Raw genomic sequence first — 22,145 nt, 5'->3', positions numbered from 1 at the left:
ATTTAAAAAAATAATTTGTAGAGCAGTGGGCTCGAGAACTAAGCGATTTGCTCATGTTTGCACAAGAACGTTTTTTCCAAGTGTCTGCCTCAGTGCAATTGTAAATGAGCAACACAAGCTGGCAACGGTATCTGTTTAGTAACAACTGAAGTCGCCTTAAAAATATCACAATTTTTATTTTGTTTAAAATCTTCAATTGTAGAAATAGACATGCAATTGACAAATAATATTTCAAAAATGTATTTGATGGCATCCTTTTCTTGGTTACAAAATATACATAAGTTATTAAAATTTTTATCTCTTTTAAAATATTTGTAGCTAATACCGTAAGCACAAATTTAAGCCGGAACCATTTATATTTAATTTCATGTTTTTTTACATATTTTAAGGAGGAATGCTCTATGAAAGTTTAATTCACTCTGCAGTTTTTCAATCCTTTTTTGGCAGCAATTTTTTTCATACTCATCATGTGATATATTTTAATAGATCTTTGAACCTTTTCCTTGGGAAAATATTAGTGTTAAAGAAAACTGTAATTATGGTTTTGTGTTGCTTAAAATAGACCAATAGCAAGGTAAATAATCCACTTGAAGTGAAAAAGGTCTCTTTCCGTTACCAACAATATAAATGTGGAGGATCTCTATAGCTGTGATGTTGGTCGGACTGCTGTCCCGTACAGAGGTCTGACAAGGAGATTTGATCACTAACCTTCGACCTTTGAACTGATGCCCATCAAGGGAGAGCAATCCTGTAATCTGACAAATTTTAGTTTTTATTATTTGACTTCCAGCTGTCAGTTATGGATAAACAGTTGTTATTTATGCCAAATCAGGCATGTCACGGTCATGAAGCTGATGCAGACATCGTAGGTCTCTAATGAGCTGCACACCCGTGCAACGCTTACAGTATGTTTTAATACCTATGTCAGCACATTTATATTACACTGGAACATTTCACAATATGTTTCCTTCTACTTTATCATTCAGACACTAGACAGTGAGTAAGAAACATGACAAACAAGAATTTATTTACAAGTGTGTAGGGCAAGCAAACCTTTTTACTTTCAGTACTCACAATTAAAAGAGGGAGAAATATGTTAAAGTAGAAGACTACCATATCATCAAAGACAAAGAAATGATCAAGTGGTCAAAAGTGCACACGGGGAACACAGATTGTGGATTAACAAGAAGTTGTTACTTACTCCTTGAAGCTCTTAAAGACTTTTCCTAAGAGAAAATTATTTTATGGAGCCTTGAAAAGACCAGTCAGCTGTTAGTCCACTTACCCAAGGGTTGGTGATGACACTAATGTGTTCATCCCATCCAGATGTCCAGTGTCTTATTAGCAGTTTACAATAACTAGTGGCATGATGTAGACCTATCAGCGTGGCCTTAGTACATGTCTAACAGGCATTGTCGTCACACAATTGGTTCTGCTCTCACCAAGCTGGGTGTGCATATTTCACGCTTGTCTTGCGCAATGTAGGTACAATGTAGGATAATGGATATCCTAAGACAAACATATAAAAGGGTTGCTTGACATAAGATATTCACCTGCTTCCAAAGTTTTGTCGACTGAAGATTTGCAACAGTAACACTTTAGAGCCGAATAAAGAAGACAAGACAATGAATACAAGTGAGTTGACTCTCTTCATGTTTCATTTGTGTGAAGTCCCAGTCTAAATAAATTATCAATAGTGTCTTGGTATAATAAACAGAATATTATAGATTTGGTATAAACAGAGCAGTTTTAGAGTCCTTTTTAAATAAAGCAGTGAAAGTCCTAGTATTAGAAAACTATCAAAAAGAGTCATTTTTGTTTTCTGTTTGAATTTGAGGTGTTCTTAGTCTTATTTTTCCAACCTGTACTTTTTACATTGTTCTGGACTGTTTATTAGCCTGTGACTTTTTGTTTTTCCTCATCTGATTTCAGCTCTAATCGCCGTTAGTCTTCTCTGGCTAATATGATCACAGTTTTCTTCATGTTTACATGTCATCCCTGCGAAAGACTTTCCACCCGTGACAAACAGTCATGTGCTTTCCCATTTTACTGCCATTTCTGCTTTATGCTAATGTGGAAATTGTCCTGAGGATTTGATATACATTTCTGATTCTTGATCTATTCTGCTTGAGTCACATGACTTGCCTCTATACACGTCCGTGGTCTCACCCACATCTTGGTCTATGAATGTCATCTGGCCAGAGAACAACCTGGCATTCCCATTCACTTCAAACACACACAGAAAGCCAGTGGACCTTGTCTGAGTTATTGTGTTTGTAATGCACGCAGAGCCTGGCTTTGGCCGGGATAAGGCGCTATAAAAGTAAATGTACTGACAAGAATAATGATAGAGTGCTACTAATAAATACTAACAGTGCCTTGTCCTAAAGAGGACCAATGAGGGACAGTAACAGTAGAATTAGTCAAACTTGCGCCTTTAAAACTTTTTGTACCACATTTGGCTTTCCAACTTAATGCAAACTTTGAAGCTGTCTGATCTTTGTGTATAGTTAATCTTGATATTATCATTAATTTTATGGATGATGAATTACATAATCCACACAAGACTTAACCCCCACCCACCCCCAAACCCCACCTGAGGACCTCATTTTACGCATTTCTTGACTGTGTCAACTCCACTTTACCTCAAAACAGTAGCTGGTCTTCCATAACTAACTATATCAATTTTGTGAAGACGCGGTTACGATAAAGAAAACCATCAGAACATGAATGTATTCTATACAGGTCCGTGATCAAAATTTATTCCAACAACAAACCCTGGGTAACAAAGAGCATTATGAAGCTGTCAGGGACGGGGATAGGGAGGCACTAAAGACAATGCAGAAAGAACTTGAGGGGAAAGAAAATATAAAAAGCAGGTAGAGAAGAATTCTAAAAAACATAATATAAAGTCTGGTAGGAGATTAAGCTTATCAGTGGGCACCAGGGTAAACCGGGTGGTAAATTAGTTCAGAAAACAGAATAAGGAGTACACAGATAACTGAATTGCGGCCCTATGCTCCCCTGGGGGCGAATAGGAACAAGAAGAAGATAAGCTGAATACTTTCTTCTGTTGTTTTGACTGCCATGATTTTACAGATGATAGAAATAAGCTGTGAGAGGCTCTTGATAATCAATGGCATAGGAAGACAAGTAAAGCATGGCTAGGACAGGTCTTTAAGGGAAATTTAAGATTCTCACACTGCTAGCTCCCTTTCCCAGAGCGCCCAGTCTGTCTGGTTTTTTGTTTTTATGTTTATATTTAATGTCATACTTGAGATATCATCTAATGTCTGATGCATTATATGATAGTAAACATTGACACTCAAACAATATCCTGAAAAGAATTAATAATGAAGTTTTGTATTTTAAATTTGTATTGTAATAATCTTGTATTAGTTTCTCTGTGCCATGCCATTCTTTTGACCTTATCATTAATTCCAGCTAGCTGCCGTCTACTCAATATTGGAAAAATCTTGGGTGCAAGTCCAGCACAACAGCAATGCAGATCGACAGCCAATGGCTCTTCCAGTCTCAATTTATGCACATTAAGTGTAAGCCCCAGTGTTTCCATGTTTGACCAGAAAGTTAGCATCAGGATCCATGGTCTTCCTAGCCATGGCATGGCTACACTGCAAGCTTGGATGTACCAAAAATGGCGTGGCAAAGATACACTCTTTGTGTCATATGGGCGATACTATGCTGACCCCAATGGAGAGATAGATTTGGACAGACATCCTTCACTGAGTGGAACTTATACAGGTCTTGTACTTTTTCACCAAAAAGTCATCTGTGATGTTGGTTCTTTTTTGTTTATTAGGAGTTGTTCTTAGACATTCCCTATTGTTTTTATATTTCTAGAAGAGTAATAAACCTTATTATTTGTAGCTTCTAAAATCAAAAATGTTTTGTTACACATCTGTGATATTTATTGAATTTATTTAGGTGTGGATTCCATGGGCCTGTTTTGGAGTATGGGTTCTTTGCCTGGTCATCCAAAGGACATCCGTGTGGCCATTAGAAAGGCTCAAGAGCCAATTCTCATAAACCTGGCTGTATTCTCTGGCCACATTACGGTGGATGAATCCAGCATTGCCATGAAGACAATTACACCTTTGTGTACTTGTACCATTACACGTCTATTCAAAGCACCAGATGTAAAGAGGATTGAAATCAAGGAGGGAAATATTAGAGGCGCTCTGTTCTTGCCACCAGGTGTGTACCTAATCTTTTGACAACACCTAGCCCAGCAAATATTGTGTGACATTTTGCAAACACTGCATGAAAGATCTCGTATCAAGTTAAAGTAATGTAATATGTTTGAATGAAAGAGATAAATAAATACTAATAACTTTTTTTGTGTAAATGTAAAGTATGGACATTTATACAACTTATTTTGTTGCTTAACAGAAGGCATAAAATGCTTTAAAAATCAGTCAAGCACACACAGTTAAATACGAAATTCATATAACACATATGACAGACGAACTGCATTTGTTAACATACACTTTCATTCCTTTCTAGGCAATGGTCCATTTCTGGGTGTGATTGATATGTATGGAGGAGCAGGTGGCCTTCGAGATGCGCGAGCTGGGTTGTTGGCAACAAGAGGCTTTGCAATACTGGCCTTAGCTTACCTCAAACATCAAGATCTTCCAGAAGAAATCACTGGCATTCGACTGGAATATTTTCAGGTACTAGTAACATCAGCTGATACTGAAAAGTACAGCAGTTATAGAAAGGCCCATAGTTAGCTCTGAATCTGTACTTTTTAAGATTGTACTTTTACACTGACTTAAGCACACTTTTGGTATTAATGGTGTTTCTATGTCCTGGTTTTGATCCCATCTGAGGGACTGAAGCTGTGAACAGTGTCTTCCATGAGGTATGAAGTCCCCCAGGGGTCTGTCTTGGGCCCAGTACTTCTGAAGTGCTCTGAGCAGTTTTAGAAAAGCGCCATATAAATGCTCATTATTATTTTCTTATTATTATGTATTGCAGCAGCAAATTCTGGGAAAGTTTCTGCAGAACTGAGTTTGTGGATTTTCTTTGAATGTTTCTAAAATAAAATATCTAACATTAGTTTCAACACTAACAGTAGGAGAATTTTTGGTACTGTTTGGTAGCTGCACCCACAGATTAAATCAAAATCAAATCAAACTTTATTGACTGTCTGAAGAAGTCTAAGACAGAAATTTTTCTTGTGCTTAGAAGCCCAACAACATACACAAATATCATATAGGCTTAATAAAACGTAATATAAGCATAGCAAACATATGAGCATTACAAACATAATATGAGCATGACAAGACATAATTGCCAGACATATCCATACAAGACATTCAACACACATGCACACCTACACCTTCTCTCACATACATGTGAAACCTAAAGAGGATGCCAGGTAGTATGGCAGCCCTACAAATCCTTGAGCCTTTTATTTAGGATGGTGATGGCTGCAGACATCAAGGACCTCTGATACACAGTTTTTTGCGCATGTGGCACTTTGTAGCGCCTGACAGAGCAACAGCTGAAATTTGGGATGGAGAGGGTGTGTTTGGTCTGAAATGATGCTATGTTCCATCTTTCTGACTGCATGAAGATACAAGTCAGAAACTGGCATCTGTGGTGTACCTGTCATTTTATTTATACATTCTATCTTGCTATTGAAAAGGAAGCTGCCAGATGGTTCAGCTCTCACCCAGCAGTAATCCCTGATGGCATCGGTGTGATTGGACTTTCCTACGGTGGCATGCTTTCACTGTGTATGGCATGCCTGTGTCCACAGGTGGGATGTGTTTACTGTGTTTGCTGGCATACACATATGTAACTGCTCACACAGAACTGAATTGTTGCAAGTCTTTATTTTGTTATTATTTTAGAAATGTACATAAATAACTTTCTCACAAATGGTCAAGTACCAACAGTGCTAGTAATTTGTAGGTGACATGACACTGATCACAACATTGCTTTCACTTTATTGATGGATCTTTGTTATTGTCACTCTGATATGTAGCTTCCATCTCTTCACCAATTTGTTGAAATGGCATAAAGGAAGATAACAGTAGGTAAATATAGATTGGCCATGCACACCGTGGATTCTTAGAAGGACATGAAACTTGTTTTGAAAAGACCGGTTATTGCCAGTCAATTCTAAATAACCTTATTTCATCATATATAATAGTTTAATGTCCTATTAAGGTAAGTCAACAATTTTGTTATGGTAAGAGCAGTAATTTTGAGTAAATTTGTTTCAGGTAAAAGCTGTTGTGAATATTAATGGACCTCCCTTTGCTATGCATGATTTGTGGCATCAAGGGAAATTATTTATGAAACAAAAATAGTAAGTGTGTGTCAGAAGATGTACAAAAAAATGTGTCTGTGTTCAGGCACACGTGCATGTTCACATGCTTTTGCATTTACATATGAGCAACACAGTTTCTTATAAAAAGCAGCTATGTACAATATTATGTGCTTAAAAAATTAAATCTCCTTTATAAGTAATATATGGCAGCAAACCAAGGGAGATAAAGGAGAAAGATAGTCTCTTAACATTTCTGTATTGTACAGATTTTTAAACTTTTGTTTTCTTTCTGTTTTACTTACTTGTATAGCCCAGACACCATTAAGTCTGATGAAATGGGCTATGTCTTCATAGGTCCACATGAATACACAAGAGAAAATTTCATACCAGTGAGTAAAACATTCTTGATGTATTCTGTCATGAACTACACGCAAATCCATGGTGCCAAATACCACAACCCATCTAGTTCTCTGTTATATTGGTTTGTATACTTGGTGCTCATGCTTATTTTAGACTCTTTAATTATTTTATCAAACATGGAAGGCTGCTCTTTGAGCTGTAATTGATCAGTACTTGGAGCTTCCATTGTGAACAACCTTATTACTTAAAAAAATGTTTTAAACAAAATATGTTTTTTGTTGATATATATTATATAAAGATGTGTATATAAAAGAAATTACATAAGCATATATCTTGTGAGGCATGTGTGTCATAATTCTGTTCACATCCCAAGGATTGTTACCTGTATTGTTACCTGGATTGTGACTTATACTAAATAGGTGTGGAAGAGCGAGACCCACATCCTGTGTCTGTGTGGTGATGATGATGGACATTCACGGAGTCAGTGGTTGCTAGATCTCAAGGACTGCTACCCTGAAGACAAACAACACAAGATAAATGTAGTTGTGTACCCTGGTGCAGGCCATCTGCTGGAGCCACCTTACACACCACACTGCCTGTATTGCTTTAGCCCTGCACTGAGTAAGCTTGAGTTAATTCATGATGCACAGAAATGTGCAGATAATTTGTGGTTCAAAATAGATTTTTTTCATAAGTATAATGTACAGATTGGAGTTGAAGAAAAGAATACTTTTCGGAAAAGACTCTCACAGATGAAACTTTTCAGCATTTGGGGCACCCAGTAGCACAGTGGTTAAAATACACCTTTGTCAACAGTGCAGAGGGAGACCAGGGTTTAGATCTTGTCTCGGGACTCTCTCTGTAGGTGACACCTGTTAGCAGGTTCACTAATTGAGGAGTTTGTGCAGATACTCCAGCTTCCTGCTCATCCCCTCATAATGTGAAATTACCTTTGGGATGAAGCACTTTCCCACTAAAAGAATCCACTTGCTTTTGATGTAAAACACTTTAAACACTAAATGGAATTAAAAAGAATAATTCAAATTATTTGCTATTTAATGAGTAAATAGCAAATATAAAATTGTTTATCACATCTCTTTAAAAGCTACAATTTTATCAGTGTTTCCAAAAGATAGTGCTGTCATAGAAATTGTATTTGAAGCCGGTCTTTATTTTTATTTAACTCTGTCCACCTAAAAGAATGACTGAGGTGAGCAAGAAGTACTTGGAAAGTACAATTAACGACATGCTGTTTCAGAACAACACGGTCTGTGGGGAGGAAGTCCAGTGCCTCATGCAACTGCTCAGTTGGATGGCTGGCAAAGAGCTGTTTTGTTTCTGAAAACCATCCTGACACAGGAAACAAAGAGCAGCAAGGTGGTTATGTGCTCAGCTGGGGAAAAGGCCTCCATGTAAAGTGAGCAAGGAGAAGCTATTTGACTCCTAGATATGTTAGTTTATCTACCCAAGAATAACAAAGAAAGCTGTAATTGCAGTCCCCATCTGTAACAGAACAGCACTTTCACATTTCCACCATAAATTAACAAAATAGCACTAATACGTTTCATTAAAACCTGTATTGACAATGGTAAATTTGACTTTAATGTCATAAATATATATAAATAGCAGAAAAATGTTTAGTTGGTTTTTTTTGTTTTTTTTTTGCTCAGCTATGTTTGTAAAGAAGATTCTTATAAAAATGGTGCTTGATATTTAAAATAAATCAAGGGACTTTATTTTGTGTGGGTTTTTTTGTGTTTTGTACACACACGTGATCAAGCACATTCGATTCCAATCCACTTAATAGTTGGTGCACGATGGCCATAAAAATGGCAAACAAACTTAAATGACCCTATCACGTGGTTCATTCCCAATACCAGACCTGGGCAAAGGCCGGCCCGCCTCCTGTCTCTGACCGGCCAGCCCGCTGGCCCGCCCACCAGTATATATACTACATGTATACATTCAGTATCGGGTAAAACTGAGTTATCTATATTAGTCTGGTCCTCTAAAACCATTCCAATTTCTCATGCGGCCCTTTGGGAAAATTAATTGCCCACCCCTGCCCTATACTAACGCTAAACCGAACCCCAACCCTAACGCCAACCCTAAACGCTAACCCTTAACCTTAACCCTAAACTTAGCCCCAACCCTAAGCCCTCACTAGACCACGCCAAGCCCTACCGCTCACCCCTTTCAAAAATGGACCATACCCGCTCTCCTCTTTGACAAAATAGCATAGACCGTCACGTGACCACCTATGTCAAGGTTGTGCCTTTTTCCTTCTCTTAGAATGATATTCTTTAGGAAATTCAATTGATAGAAAGACTAAAAGTACGATATCTTTATAAAATTACTGAATATACGTACTATTAGTGAAGCGTAGATCGCAGAATTGTCCTGTTGCAGGAACGGAAAAGGTCAAACCAAGATAAACAGAAATATCAAAATGGCGGTTCAATCACCGTTTCCGCTGGTCTTCCATTGGTTGAAAGCTGTCCACATGACGTCATATACACAACATGGCCGACTGTCTGCCTCCGGCCTCAAGAATGGCGGTGCTCTGTGGCTATACGCGTATAACATCGCAGCAGTGGGCTTGCTGACCGCACACCTGTGAGCCCGTCGTCCGCACGAGGCTATCGAGGGAACATCTATGGAACCTTTGGTCTTTAGGTTTCCCGTGCTGCTACAGCTAGGGTTGTTTTCCCCGTTCTTATATTGACAACAAACTCCAACTTTCTGTAGTGGGGTAAAGCTCTTTGTATTTCTGTATTCAATGTCCAAAATTTAAATGTTCAAAAGAAAAAATATTAAGAAACAACTACGATCCAACAATGGCTTTGTGTATCCGTATGTGAATATTGCCGAAGTGGACACTAATAGCTTGACACAATCGCTTGACATTAAAACATCGATGGTTATCGTTAAGTACAACAATCTACACCGCACGAATATTGCCGTCTTCCTTAAAGTTAATTACTCTGTGTTTCATACAAAGCTACACCCCGGCGAATGTACAATTTCACCTTTATTGAAGCGCAGCAGACGTTCATCAACATGATCTGGATACGAGATTAAGTCACGTGAGCCAGGTGGTCAATCAGAAGGCTCAGGTAAGGTCCCGAGATACTTTTCTTTGGGAATAATAAATACGCCGGCCGCCGGTCTAACTGTCGCCGCTGTCCACTGCGGAGACCCCGGCCTTGTCCTCCTTGCCATAAAACGTGTAGTGCCGCGAATTACTGAGGGCGGTTAGAGTGCAAGCACTGGCGGCGCTTCGCCCCACCCGGAGAGGCGCCGTCTCCAGCCAAGAGTCAGTTGCACAGTTGTACCACTCAACGTGGGCTGTGGTACCCAGACCTAGTGCACACCCAGGAAGTGAACAGTACAGCAACATCTAACGATGTGACATGCAGCAGTGCCTAACTACATGGTTTAGGCAATTCCCCTCCCAAATATATATCCCGAACCCAAGCACATTCATAAAGAAACAACAACAGCACAAAGCAAACTAAAATAATAATAACAATAAATTACGACAACAAACCCTCCCAAGCATAAACACAAAGGACATGCAGTAGCAGCGATACACACCTGGTAAAGTGCTGGTCAGGAAGGGTAATTATAACCATGGATGTCAACAGTCATGTGTGTTTATGGTCACCTATCAACATCTATACATTCTACGGTCCCTTAGTGGACAACATCAGATGTATTGGCTACAAGTAACAGTGCCAGTGATGATATGTTTTGCAATCTATGTTTTGTGGGGTTGGTTATATTTTAGGAAGTGTTAGTACATTATGTTAGTTGCCTCTAGTGTTCTGTCTCCTCTCTCTTCTCTCTGAATAAAGATTGCCGCTCAGTTACATATCAGAGTCTAGCTGTATTGCCTTGAGTGATTGCTTACAAACTAATAACAACGAAACATGGTGGCAGCGGTGAGTCCATCTTTTTAATGATTATTCCGAAGAGCCACTGCCTTGTGTAACGGATCTGTGTCGTTCCTCGTTTCATCTCCTGCAGTGATTAGGGATAAACAGCTATGCGAACTGTAATCCACTACTTCAAACATTTGAACGCTCCGAGGTCTATACTAATCGTCTATTGTACATGTTGGTACTTATATCTTGGTTTACCCAACATACTTTAGGCGTTATGCGGAACTCTCCTTCTAGCTCTGAAAGCGGGATGAGACTGTTTCTTTCGAGATATTTGGGTTGAAACTGTTCTCTGCTGACGATCCTACGGACATTCTAAAGTACAGCTGAAGTGAATTATTTTCCTTTTAACATGGATCAAGATACTAATTCGACACAGCATAACAGTTACAGTGCTAGAATTCATCTGCCCTTGTGGACGTACAGACAGGTGCTTCTGTGTGGCAAGCTGTTCCAACAAATGTGGAAAAACTATTCCATCATCTCCAGACTGAACGATGAAACGGAGGCCCACAGGACGGCGTTACTTCTGAACACGTTGGGTCATGATGGTCTTTGTATCTACAATAGCATGCAATTTCCGGGTAAGTATACTGAAAGGCTGAATTAGCTGTACAGCTGCAAAAATCCCTGGTGAAGAAAAGCAAAGATGGCGATCGATCATTGGCCCTACTAAACTACAGAAATACTCCTAGTCAGACCACCCACACCAGCCCGTCACAAGATGTCTTCAATAGAAGAACAAGAACCTTGCTGCCTACTTCTAAGAACCTGCTGAAGTCAAACATTAGTCTAGAAGCGGACATATTAACGCCTTGTGCCAGTCAAAAGAAACAGAAGAACTTTGACAAAAATCAAAAGATCTTCCTCATCTGCAGACAGGTGACCGAGTTGTGATGCAACTATTCACTGCTGGGACAAATAAAATGGACAAAAGTAACTGACGTATCGTGCAATGGACACTCTTATGATGTTGAAGACGATGAAGATGGTGTACACCAAAGCAATATTACCGTGATTGATTAAGTACAAAGTAATAAGGAAGCACGTCGACAAGAAGAGACAACAAAGTGTTTGTGAGCGGACAGGGTCAACAAGGGGAGGCAAGCCACTCACCGTCGTAGCCGCCAATGGCGAAGATGCGCTGGTCCATGACGGCAGCTGCGAAATTGCTGCGACCTTTTCTCATGGGCCCCACCTGTATCCACGCCCGCTGCTCAGGGTAGTATCGCTCCACTGGACAAGGAAACAAAGCAACAGGGAACTGTTTATATAACTTGTGTCTATACCTGCTACTAAACTGTCTATGTCTGCAACAACCGTGTGTCTATGGTTGGAGGACATGTAAGGTAAAAGAAGTCCCTTGACTTTACTGTTACTGGAGAGTACATTTTTCGACACCTCACAAGTCAAATGTTATGACTTTATTCTCGCACTCTATTGCCATTTCAGCTCGATCGAATCTTTGTCGAGCAAAATCATCGTCTACTTGTACTCTACTGCAAAGTCTGGTGAAAGAGCGAAGAGTTGGTTGATGATTGCTTGCACCTATTTCTCGCTCCATGCATCAAGTACAGCACCAACGGTTTGTAGTTTCCCCTGTTCCCACTTTCTTCCCCATCAGCTTCCCGCTTACCCTGGTCCAGGCGGTGGATGCCATTGAAGCCTCCGATCGCAAAGAGAGAATTGATGAAGCTGACAACGGTCACTCCACTTCGGCGGAAGTTCATAGGCTCTATGGCGGTCCACTGATCAGTGCAAGGGTCGTACATTTCGGCAGAGCTGAGGCACTCCAGACCAGAGAAGCCTCCAGCCACAAAAATCTTGCCTGCAAATGTCACAAACACAACGACAACCCGCAATCACTTGCCGAGGAAGATGTCAACAACAACTGACTTAGTCTCGTGCGTCACACCCAGCAGTTCTACCGTTTATTGCATGTCACGCTCTAGTGGTCCTTTGTTTCAGTCAATAACGGCGTGCACTACTAATGGGGTCAACCACAGGCGACCTTTTACGTACAATTCACCTTAGTCACATGTCACTCGTTTGTACCCGTCAGCTCAGTGACGTATCACTCTCTAGCAGTTAGTTCAGTGACACGTCACGCTTCACCCTACCATTGAGCTCGCAGGCCCCGGCATCACTGCGGACAGTGAGCATGTCAGCAATGAAGTTCCACTGGTTGTTGGCGGGTGTGTATCTCTCCGCTGACTTGTGCCTGTTGACGCCATCGAAGCCGCCGCACGCGTAGATCTTTCCGTCCAGGACCGCGGCACACACGTAGCACCGACTCACGTGCATTGGAGCGACCTCGTGCCACGTGCGTGTAACTGCGCTGAACTTCCGCGCAGAGCTGAGGACACGGATGAAAAACACATTATTCGGGAAGGGAGGAACAAAGAAATAAAAGTATAAGACCTTGTGTGAGAATAATATTAGGAAGGAAGAGATGACACTGAGTTACCTAGCGCGTGCGTGTGACGAGTGGTGGCTGTGGGGAGGATAGGTCGCCAGGATCCCATCAGCGATTGTCCGACACGTCACTATTATCAGACATCGACACCAACCCTCATACTACTGTGCTTCCAGTGCTCTAGTGGACAATGTCGTGTCACTGTGTTATAATGTGTGGCAAACGTCTGCTATTTTCAGTTTTGGAAATTTCCGTGATGAAGAAAGAAGAGAAGGTTACAAAGCGATCTGTCTTGAAATCTGGCTTTGCCGATGCCAGTCTCAAAAGTCACCCTAGAGGCGATCACGCGGCTGATCAAGCAGTCGACATCTACCACGGCATCTAAGCCAGTCAGTCTATAGAAAACATGACAGGCAGACAGCGAGGCACACCTGGCTGGCTCACCTGAGGTAGCGGACGGCCGTGTAGCCACCGACGACGTACAGTGAGCCGTCCAGCGCCACCATGGCGTGGTATGCCAGCGAGTGCTCGTACGACTCGGGGATGTCCTGCACACACGTCACACGTTACGCACAGTCGCATGAGTGACTCAAGCACAAACCAAGAAAGTGGTCCCAGTGGTAACAGATTGCTTCTTGCTGCTGATGGTGAAGAGGATGATGATAACAGTGATGATGAGGAGGAGGCAAAAGAACAGATTTGTGTGAGTGGCATTTAGTTAAATTAGCATAATAAATGTTCGAACAGTTTCGTGCCCTCAGCCAGTTTTCACTCTCTCATTTCCACAATCTCGCTTCCCTTCTCACCACCACGTGGGCTTGAAGATCAGGGTGGAAGTCCCGTTGCTATCACATCCCCTCCCCCGACTCTCTCCCTACACGTCACGACACGTGATTAAGCACCTGGAAAAGCCTTTACTCGTCACTCTCAATGCGATAAGTACCTTGTACCAGCGATTCACCCGGTCGTCGTAGGTCTCCATGATGGAGCAGACACCGTCACGTGACCAGCCCCCGAGCACGAAGAGTACGTCGGCCGGCACACGTGGTCGCAACATCGGCACCGACAGCGCATGCTCCGCCAGAAAGTCGCTGCCCTGGTTCTCGCGCTGCATGCTGAGGCTCAGCCCTGTTACGTCAGCACAGAAACGGACATCAGCCTCAGTCCCTTAGGTGATGGGCAATAACCTTTACCCTGTGGCAGAGGGCGCGGCTTGTCGGACACGGGAGCGCTCGACAAGAGTTTGTATTCATGTCTGACTCAGATGTACCTAGAGCAGGGGAGGGCAAAGTACGGCCTGTGTCTTTGGACCGGCCATCAGCCAAAACGTGAAGTGCACTGTTGTTTCACTTTGCCGGACTGGTGTAATGTGCGTACGTTCCACTCACCAATGAATATTCCTTCTTTCAACCTTTTTTTTTTTCTCTTTAGATTCAAGTAACCCTTTTAAGCATCCTCTCTGGAACCTGCCGGTAGGGTGCGCAGTCATCGTTGTTCGCTTATGTTAAATTAGACTAAGGATGATCTCTGCTGTTTTGACATTATCTTGGACCACGTGTACACTAAAAGACTTTATAACTTACCCGTTGACTAGAAGTCTGGGAAGGCCTGAGAGGCTTGACCACGTCATTTAACTGCCGAGGGCAGATGTATCTAGAGTGAGTAAGCCAGCTTCATGACCGCTGGCAGTGCGACTCACCTCTCTGCACAAGCTCCCTGGCCACGGGGTTCTCCGTGAGTAGCTGGTCACTGAGCAGCGTGTCTTCAATAGTCGCTCTGCTGACCAGCCCGAGTCGGAGGGCCCCCAGCAGGCGCGGGTAGCTGCAGGAACGAGTCTCAGGCCGGTAAGCTACCCACTGGAGCATGGCCTGGGTGAGCAAAATTACAAGAGGGATCAACGATATCGCTTATGAGTCAGGCTGCTCACCAGAACACAGGCTCCGGGATTAATACCTAACATGCCAGGAAGGTTCGGCTACTTCCTGGCTGGACAGAAAGAAAGGAAGACAGATAAGTCCAAAAAATAGCAAAGCGAAAATGTCAGTCTCCCTGCATCAAATCAACAGCAAGCCAAAACACACACGCCGGGAATTGCAGACATGTTGGTTCACTTGCAAACATTCACACACGTAACCTCTCCATCTGTGGATGAGGTGAGTGAACGAGAGAGACTTTAGTGGGCGGGACTCACTCTGCACGCGTCGTCCTCACTTCGAATATTGAGGTCGTCGGCCTTGAAAAGCCCGACAAGGTCATCATCTGTTAAGAGCTGGAACTCGGCGCTGTGCTGCGCCACCTGCAGGAAGTGCACCAGCACGTAACGCAGCGCCTTCCCCTCCAGCTGCCTGCGGACACAGCGAGGTCACAAGGTCAGGTCAGAGCCAACAGGGAGAGACATCGAGTATTTCAAACATTCACCTATGACGTCATCATCTTAATGACCTAATATTTTATCAGCTTGCTTTTATTTCCTCCTCCCTTCCCGTCGTCGTCATCGTCACCCAGAAAGACTGACAGCCAGTGACCTGCAATGACAGTGAGAGCTAATGACGAGCAGTGAGGCCCAGTGACCTGCAATGACGCAGTGACACACAGTGACCTGAAGTGACAATGAGGCAGTGACCTGCAGTGAAGGTGCCTGGCGATCTTCAGGATGCCCACTGCGTTCTCGTGGCTCAGGTGAGTCGCCAGGAAGTCCGTGCACTGCTTGAGGAGACCCAGTACGTTGAGGCGGTCAGCAGTGAACATCACTGACTCTATGTTGTCCGGCGTCAGACGAGCTTGCTGCAGGTAGGCATACTGTAGTATAGCCTCCATGTCGGCAAATGTCACACCTGTCAGACAGCAGAAATGATGACACTTCGCACAAAGACATGTAATGAGAAAAACTGACAAATTTTTAATAAAAAAAATGTCACATATAAGTAAGAAAATATATAAGATTTCAACCACAAGCAAAAGAGACGTATGAAAGAGTTCTTGGCATCCAATCGGGGGTTCAAAGGTCATGATGTCATAGATGACCATAGTTCTGGCAGATGCCCCGCTATTTGCATTTAACGTGACAAAGGTGGGCGGAGTTCTCTGCTGGGGACCCCATTGATGAAAATTTATTCCTTTACAGATCGATAGGCAGGTTTCATTTATAAGTTCTGGAAGTGTGAATTATGTCGGTATTTTTGTATTCAAGTACACGAATGTGAAGTTGATATTCACTTTCGAAACGAGTGGGAAATGTAACAAACGGAGCAAGAACTATTTTTGAGGAAACACTACTTGACTTTTCTTATGGTAGAAGGATTGGGCCATCTACAACACCCTCAAATGTAACAAGCAGGCGAGAAGGTAGGGTGAAGCAAAACTGCCACAACATTTTGTACCTGGTAGCTGCACCTCTATCTGTCCTGAGCCGGCCATGACAGACGTGAAGAGGGACCGGAAGTAGCGGCTGCAGCTGGCCAGTATGTTGCGATGGACGTGCAGGCGCTTGTTGTCGGCTGGCAGCACGATTTCAACGTCACAGAAGAGCCCGGCCTTGCGCAGGTTGTCCAGGTGTTGCCCCATCTCGCTGGAATACTCTTCCATCCCAAGGCTGTCTTGGACCGAAGCACCAACGAGGTGCTGCACGGTCTGCTCTTCGTGAACTTCCAACCTGAGAGTTAAATTGTTGCGAACGTCTGTAGCCTGGCTCCTGCCTAGTTTCCTGTAATCCTTTCCTTTGAAGCAAACTTTCCTTGTTGATTCGTTTCCCGTGAGAGCGGCATTCAGCCAGAAATGTCTTTTGTAAGTATCTGCGCCCGTTGAGTTTCTCGGCCACCTAGCTCTTCCTAAAAATGTCTTTCCTCGGTGATTTACTGGATTCCCTGTAAGACTGGTTCGTCCATGATGCTCACATCTTGTTGACAGAATGCCCTCATCCTCTAGCAGCGTCTGGTAGTGTCAAAGACACGCTTACTGGTTCGTGTCCCGTCCTCTCTCCTTCTTTCGCTCCGTGGCCAACACAACTGATCGTCGACGTCACGCTCGCAGGCATGACGTCACGTCACTATCTCGGTATCTAGCAAAGTGACGTCATTATTTTGTCACACGCACGCGTAGGTGACGCCAATCTCATTCATAAATACGGTCGTTACCTTGACGACGAAGAGAAGACATTCTATCAATGAGCTTCATGGCCGAATGTCGAACATTCGTCTGAGTTCTGTGAGCGCAAACTCTCAGTTGTATCATGGCTTCCTCGTCCCTCTGTGGCGAAGAGTGTATTACAGAAAACATTGTGAAGTGTGTGCGACAACCAGCTGATCCAGAAAGGTCGATTAGTACAGTACATCAGTATGTTCTTTGGCTTACACACACAACCCATACATCCGCGTTTCTCAACCTTTTGCTGCTTGTGACCTCTCCCTCCAGCTTATTTCACTAATACCGATATGAGATACGAGAAGCAAGCAAGCAAACAAACAAACAAACAAACAAACAAACAAACAAACAAACAAACAAACAAACAAATCCCGCCTTCGCGCACTCTTGTCACAGAGACAGGTCAACTTACTCGGGTGTTGCAAGTCTGCAGTTCTCGTGCTCAAGTAGCAGTTTGTCACAACCACGAAAAATGCAGACTGTCAGCGTCCGAATAATCCCAACTGTCATTCATTCTCTCTGATTGGTGTTGACTGCTGGCAAAAATAAATTACGAAGAAACAACTAACAATAACAATAACAAACAATAACAACAGACTTTATTAACCCCAACGGGCAATTTAAACATGGGAGCTGTGCCCTGTGTCCAAAATATATGTATATGGAGGGAAAAAAAAACACACACACACCTACCCATCACACACACACACCGCTGATAGTTTATGTGTGATTGAGTAGCTGGACTGCGGATGGCACAAAAGATTTTAGATGCCTATTAGTTTTGCATACTGGCATGGCATGGCGTTTACCGGAGCTTAATAAAACAAATTCTCCCGCTAGCACATGCTCAGGTATGGACAGAATGCGGGAAGCTTTCCTAATTAGTTGTTGATCACAGAAGGAAGTCAAGTCCCTCTGCTTAATACCAATTATCTTGGAACAGATGTTGACAATACTATTCAAACTGTTCCTATCATGAACAGAAAGATTACGAAACCAGCATACAAATGAGAAGGATAAAAGACTCTCAATAAAAGATTGGTAAAAACGACCTAAAATTGCTCTGCTAACGGAGAAGCTAGTTAACTTCCGCAAAAGGTACATTCTTTGCTGGCCACGTTTGACAATGTGTTCTGTGTTTAGAGTCCAAAAATGGCTTGTGTATCCCTATGTGAATATAGTGGAAGTGAAGTCAGAGCTCAAAACAATCGACTGACATTTAAACATCGATGTTTATCGTTAACTACAACAATGTACACAGCACGAGAATCAGCCTGCGGGATTCACACCAAGCAGCACGCCAGCCAAAGCTCAATGTTCCCTTTATTCAAGCGCCGCAGATGCTCACAATAACTCACTCTGACCTGAGATGTGTGTGTACAAAGCCTACACGTATATAGGATGTTAGTTGGTGTACAAAGCCATTGACGTAGATAAGATAATTATGAGTTGGTGTACAAAGCCATGTGGGTTGGAGATTAAGTCACATGATCAGGTGGCCAGTCACAAGGCTCGGGTTAGGTCCCTACATAACAATGTTTTAGGACCATGTAGATATTACAGTGTAGACATTATACAAGGACTGGGAATTCACAGTGAAGGGGACTATACTGGTAAAGGTGTAAAGACAACAGTAGCAACACGTACGCACGCACACGCAAAGGAAAAAGAATGAAAGATGATCGTAAAAAAGTGTATAGGTAACGGTTATAGGTAAGACTGATAACAACAACAATCCTTTTTTTTTTTTTGAAAGCATGAAATAACTTCATTTTCCAGACTATTTAAAAATAAAGCTATGAAAAATGGGTGGACTAAACAAACTTATGAAAAAGTGTATTAAAAAGAAATCAACATTTCCCACCTCAGTCTGTCCCAAATTCAAAAGAAATGATGTACATCCAGCAGAATTATGAAAAAAGAAGCTTTTTACACACATGGCTATTCAGACTTTGGTGCACAGGGTTATGCAGACTTTTGTCACCATTCGATAGCCAATTTCTTGACACAGTAGACTTAAATAGTCACACTTCAAGGAAATGTAAACCTACTATTATTGCATTTATTAGGCAACACTAACAGCCTCTGCAGTTTGGAGTTTCACATTTTTCCCATCTCCATCTTTATGCATAAAGGAGGGAAGTGGAAGGAAATTTCTAAACTCAGATTCTCATCCTGATGTTATTGTCACACACCCAAAGGAAACTGGATGTCATTATCTCTCTTGCTTGTATTCACAAACTATCGCTGGATTAGACAATGCTGTCTAGTAAGATGCCAAAACGTTTGTCATTTAATAAATAAACATATTTCATATTGCATATCTTAAAAAGAAATACTTTCGTTAAAGGCAATGATATTTCATGTAAAAGAATTGTCCATCTAATTTGAATGTGGCGTCTAAAGAGAATTAACGAATCTTCCATCTTCTTCAAACAGAAACAGTTTAGGAATAAATTGTTTAAAAGCCTCTAAGAAACAGCAAGTCTTTGACAGGATTGGAGATTTCAAGAGCCTCAATCCTCCATAAGATGCTCCTGCCATTGCTGACATCGATCAGCTGATTTCGGATCTTTAAAACACAGAGAGCCTGAGTGACCAAGGCTGGGTGATGTATTCCCGTATCCATGACGACATGGTTGGGTTAACTTTGACGAGGGATTTATAAGAGCGTTCAGTGAATATCTCTGTTGTGATGCGTGCTCCAGCCAGAAGGAGGAACTTCATCGTGGTCTCATCGTTTCTGAGACACCGGTCGAGAGCTGCTGATTTGCTGCAAACAGAAAAAAAAAAAAAATCATAAAGCTATGTAACCGACAATAAGCTTGGTAATTCTACATCCAAACCATTCAGTCTAACTATTCAAATAAGCATGAACAGCTTGTTATTTATGCTGCTTATGTGTTTATCAATAATATAAACAAGTAATTCATATAAACACAAAATGATGAACTTTAGTTCAAACTTACATGAAGTCGACGGTATTAAAATCAGCTCCATGCTGTATCAGGATTGCTCCAGTTGTGTTATAGGTCATAATCATACTGTTAAAGAGAGGTGTGCGACCAAACCCGCCTGGAGTATTCAGCTCAGCACCCCCTGTCAGCAGAAGTTCACATACTTCTGGAAGATTCATGAAAGTCGCCCGGTGAAGGGGAGTGTCACCATCAGAGTTTCTGTGGTTGACATCGCAACCCATTTCAAAGCTTTTCTTTACGACATGCAGGCTCCTACTCTGTACAGCAGCATGAAAAAGGTTGCCAGGCAAACAGGCGAAATGAGGTTCAGCGCCTGCTTTTATCAAATATTCAACCATCTGGAGGTGTCTGCTGCAAACAGCCATGAAAAGTGGTGTCGAACCATCCCCAGTGGCCTGATTTAACAAGTGCTTCAATCTTTGTGCACGGCTTTTGTGTTTTGCCTTCCTTCGTGACTTGGAAGTCATGCTGTTATCTTTCTCTTCGACTAGCACCATTTGCTTGTTGTCAGGTTCATTCAGGGTTGAAGATGGAGTTACTATTTCTGATGATGTTTCTTTACAATAATCTCTAAAGATTTTACTACTTTGTGTGAATATCTCCTCCACAAGGAACTTCACAAATTCAAAATTCCCGTTTAAACAGGCAATATGTAAAGGTGCAAACTTTGCGTATCGATTGCACGGAATGGCAGTTTTCGTATAAGGAGAAGCTCCTGCTTTCACCAGCATTTTTGCAATTGCAGTTCCTCTGGGCTGACTAAGGTTCACGGCCAGCCCCAGAGGAGTAAAACCTTTAGTGCTAGCTTTGTTGAGGTTGGCCCTAAAGTGAATTAACACTTTCACCATTTCTTCATCGTCTTCTCGGATAGCCAGATGAAGAAGTGACTCCTGGTTGTTGTCTCCATACAGTTGATCAATGTCTTTACTGTGATCTGACAGAAGTTCCGCCAGGTGCGCATTTCCTCTCATCACCGCCAGGGTAAAGCAGCAGTCATGCGCGGACTCCATCATTTTAGTGCACGTGCACAGGTGAGGTGCATCCGTTAGGCATTTTCTAACACTCTCTAAGTCGCCTGCTTGTATACACTGACACAAGAGGCAAGCACTATCTGAACTGATTGCTGCAGCCATTCAGATTGAAACCCTTTCTCAGGAAATTAACCGGCACTTTTCTTTCGAGTTCTTTTCAGGTGGTAAACACAGTACGAGTATTTTAATGAGCCTGGGCTACTTGAGCTACTTTTTGGCATTCACAGAGTGACACAGAGAAAGTTTTTAGAGAACTGAAACTGCACTTCAACCATTGTAGTGAAACTGTGAGGCTTTGCCTGGAACAAAAGTAAGTTACAGTATTATAATCACTTAGCAGAAATCAATTATCAAGCACATCCATCCACAAACTACAAAAGCAGTAAAACAAACAACCAAATTAAGATAATATGTAAAAACAATATTCAAGACAGCACTTCAAATGTGCAGGCAACTTGTAAATGGAGTAGAGTGTGGAAACATATATACATATATGCGCTTGTTTGTGTCGGCGGGTAGTTATTATACAAAAATCCAAAGGACTATTCTTTCATCTACGGTTAGGTGGGAGGCTGTTTTTCACGGGTATGTTTTTTATGCTTATGTTGACTGTGAGGTGGAGGATAAAGTGCGGCTACCCATATGCAAGATTTCAAAAATACTTTGTCCTTTTCCTTAAAGACCAAACTTGTGCTTCAGGGCGGAAGAGAAGGGACTTGAAGGCAGCTTTAGAGAAACCTAAACACGTGGTGTGCTCAGTGCTAGGATAATGTCACTCCTCTCCTTCCTTCTCTGCATCCTGATTACATCTCTGAGCTTCTCGTCTCCTACATCCCAGCCAGAAAATCTTTTTGGATAGCCAGATGTTTTGTTGGCATCTTCACCATGATTAAGGTGACCAGACGTTTCTGGGGCGAAAGCGGGACACGTGCCGATGATGGTGTCGTCACCGTCAAAGAACGCCGAAAAAAG

At 42.2% G+C, this 22,145-nt stretch overlaps 3 protein-coding genes across 4 annotated transcripts; 1 reads left to right on the top strand and 2 right to left on the bottom strand.

Moving 5' to 3' along the window:
- The first annotated feature begins 66 nt into the window (after positions 1–66).
- LOC112570289 (bile acid-CoA:amino acid N-acyltransferase-like) lies at positions 67–9,499 on the top strand. The gene is made up of 10 exons (XM_025248671.1): positions 67–1,635; positions 3,445–3,762; positions 3,946–4,215; positions 4,525–4,694; positions 5,675–5,788; positions 6,258–6,343; positions 6,615–6,693; positions 7,084–7,285; positions 7,923–8,081; positions 9,074–9,499. The coding sequence occupies exons 1-9, from the start codon at positions 1,626–1,628 to the stop codon at positions 8,078–8,080; spliced, it is 1,407 nt and encodes a 468-aa protein (XP_025104456.1). The 5' UTR covers positions 67–1,625; the 3' UTR covers position 8,081; positions 9,074–9,499.
- LOC112570288 (kelch-like protein 10) lies at positions 6,711–17,451 on the bottom strand. Of its 2 annotated transcripts, none has more exons than XM_025248670.1 (10): positions 16,405–17,451; positions 15,648–15,858; positions 15,216–15,369; positions 14,724–14,892; positions 13,968–14,152; positions 13,469–13,572; positions 12,729–12,964; positions 12,245–12,436; positions 11,725–11,844; positions 6,711–7,177 (listed from the first exon to the last, which is right to left on the bottom strand). In XM_025248670.1, the coding sequence occupies exons 1-10, from the start codon at positions 16,607–16,609 to the stop codon at positions 7,173–7,175; spliced, it is 1,581 nt and encodes a 526-aa protein (XP_025104455.1). In that variant the 5' UTR covers positions 16,610–17,451; the 3' UTR covers positions 6,711–7,172. The 2 variants fall into 2 exon arrangements, with proteins under 2 accessions (XP_025104455.1, XP_025104453.1); XM_025248668.1 differs by lacking the exon at positions 6,711–7,177 and adding an exon at positions 9,652–10,027 and having other exon boundaries at positions 16,405–17,448.
- A 1,392-nt stretch (positions 17,452–18,843) lies between these two features.
- LOC112570886 (tankyrase-like) lies at positions 18,844–21,521 on the bottom strand. Its single transcript, XM_025249587.1, has 2 exons — positions 20,134–21,521; positions 18,844–19,937 (listed from the first exon to the last, which is right to left on the bottom strand). The coding sequence occupies exons 1-2, from the start codon at positions 21,273–21,275 to the stop codon at positions 19,739–19,741; spliced, it is 1,341 nt and encodes a 446-aa protein (XP_025105372.1). The 5' UTR covers positions 21,276–21,521; the 3' UTR covers positions 18,844–19,738.
- Positions 21,522–22,145: the final 624 nt, after the last annotated feature.

This window comes from Pomacea canaliculata, linkage group LG8 (genome assembly GCF_003073045.1).
Source record: "Pomacea canaliculata isolate SZHN2017 linkage group LG8, ASM307304v1, whole genome shotgun sequence".
NCBI classification, from domain to species: Eukaryota; Metazoa; Mollusca; class Gastropoda; order Architaenioglossa; family Ampullariidae; genus Pomacea; species Pomacea canaliculata.
Note: the sequence above shows the minus strand (reverse complement) of the source record. Positions and strands in the feature narration are given on the sequence as shown.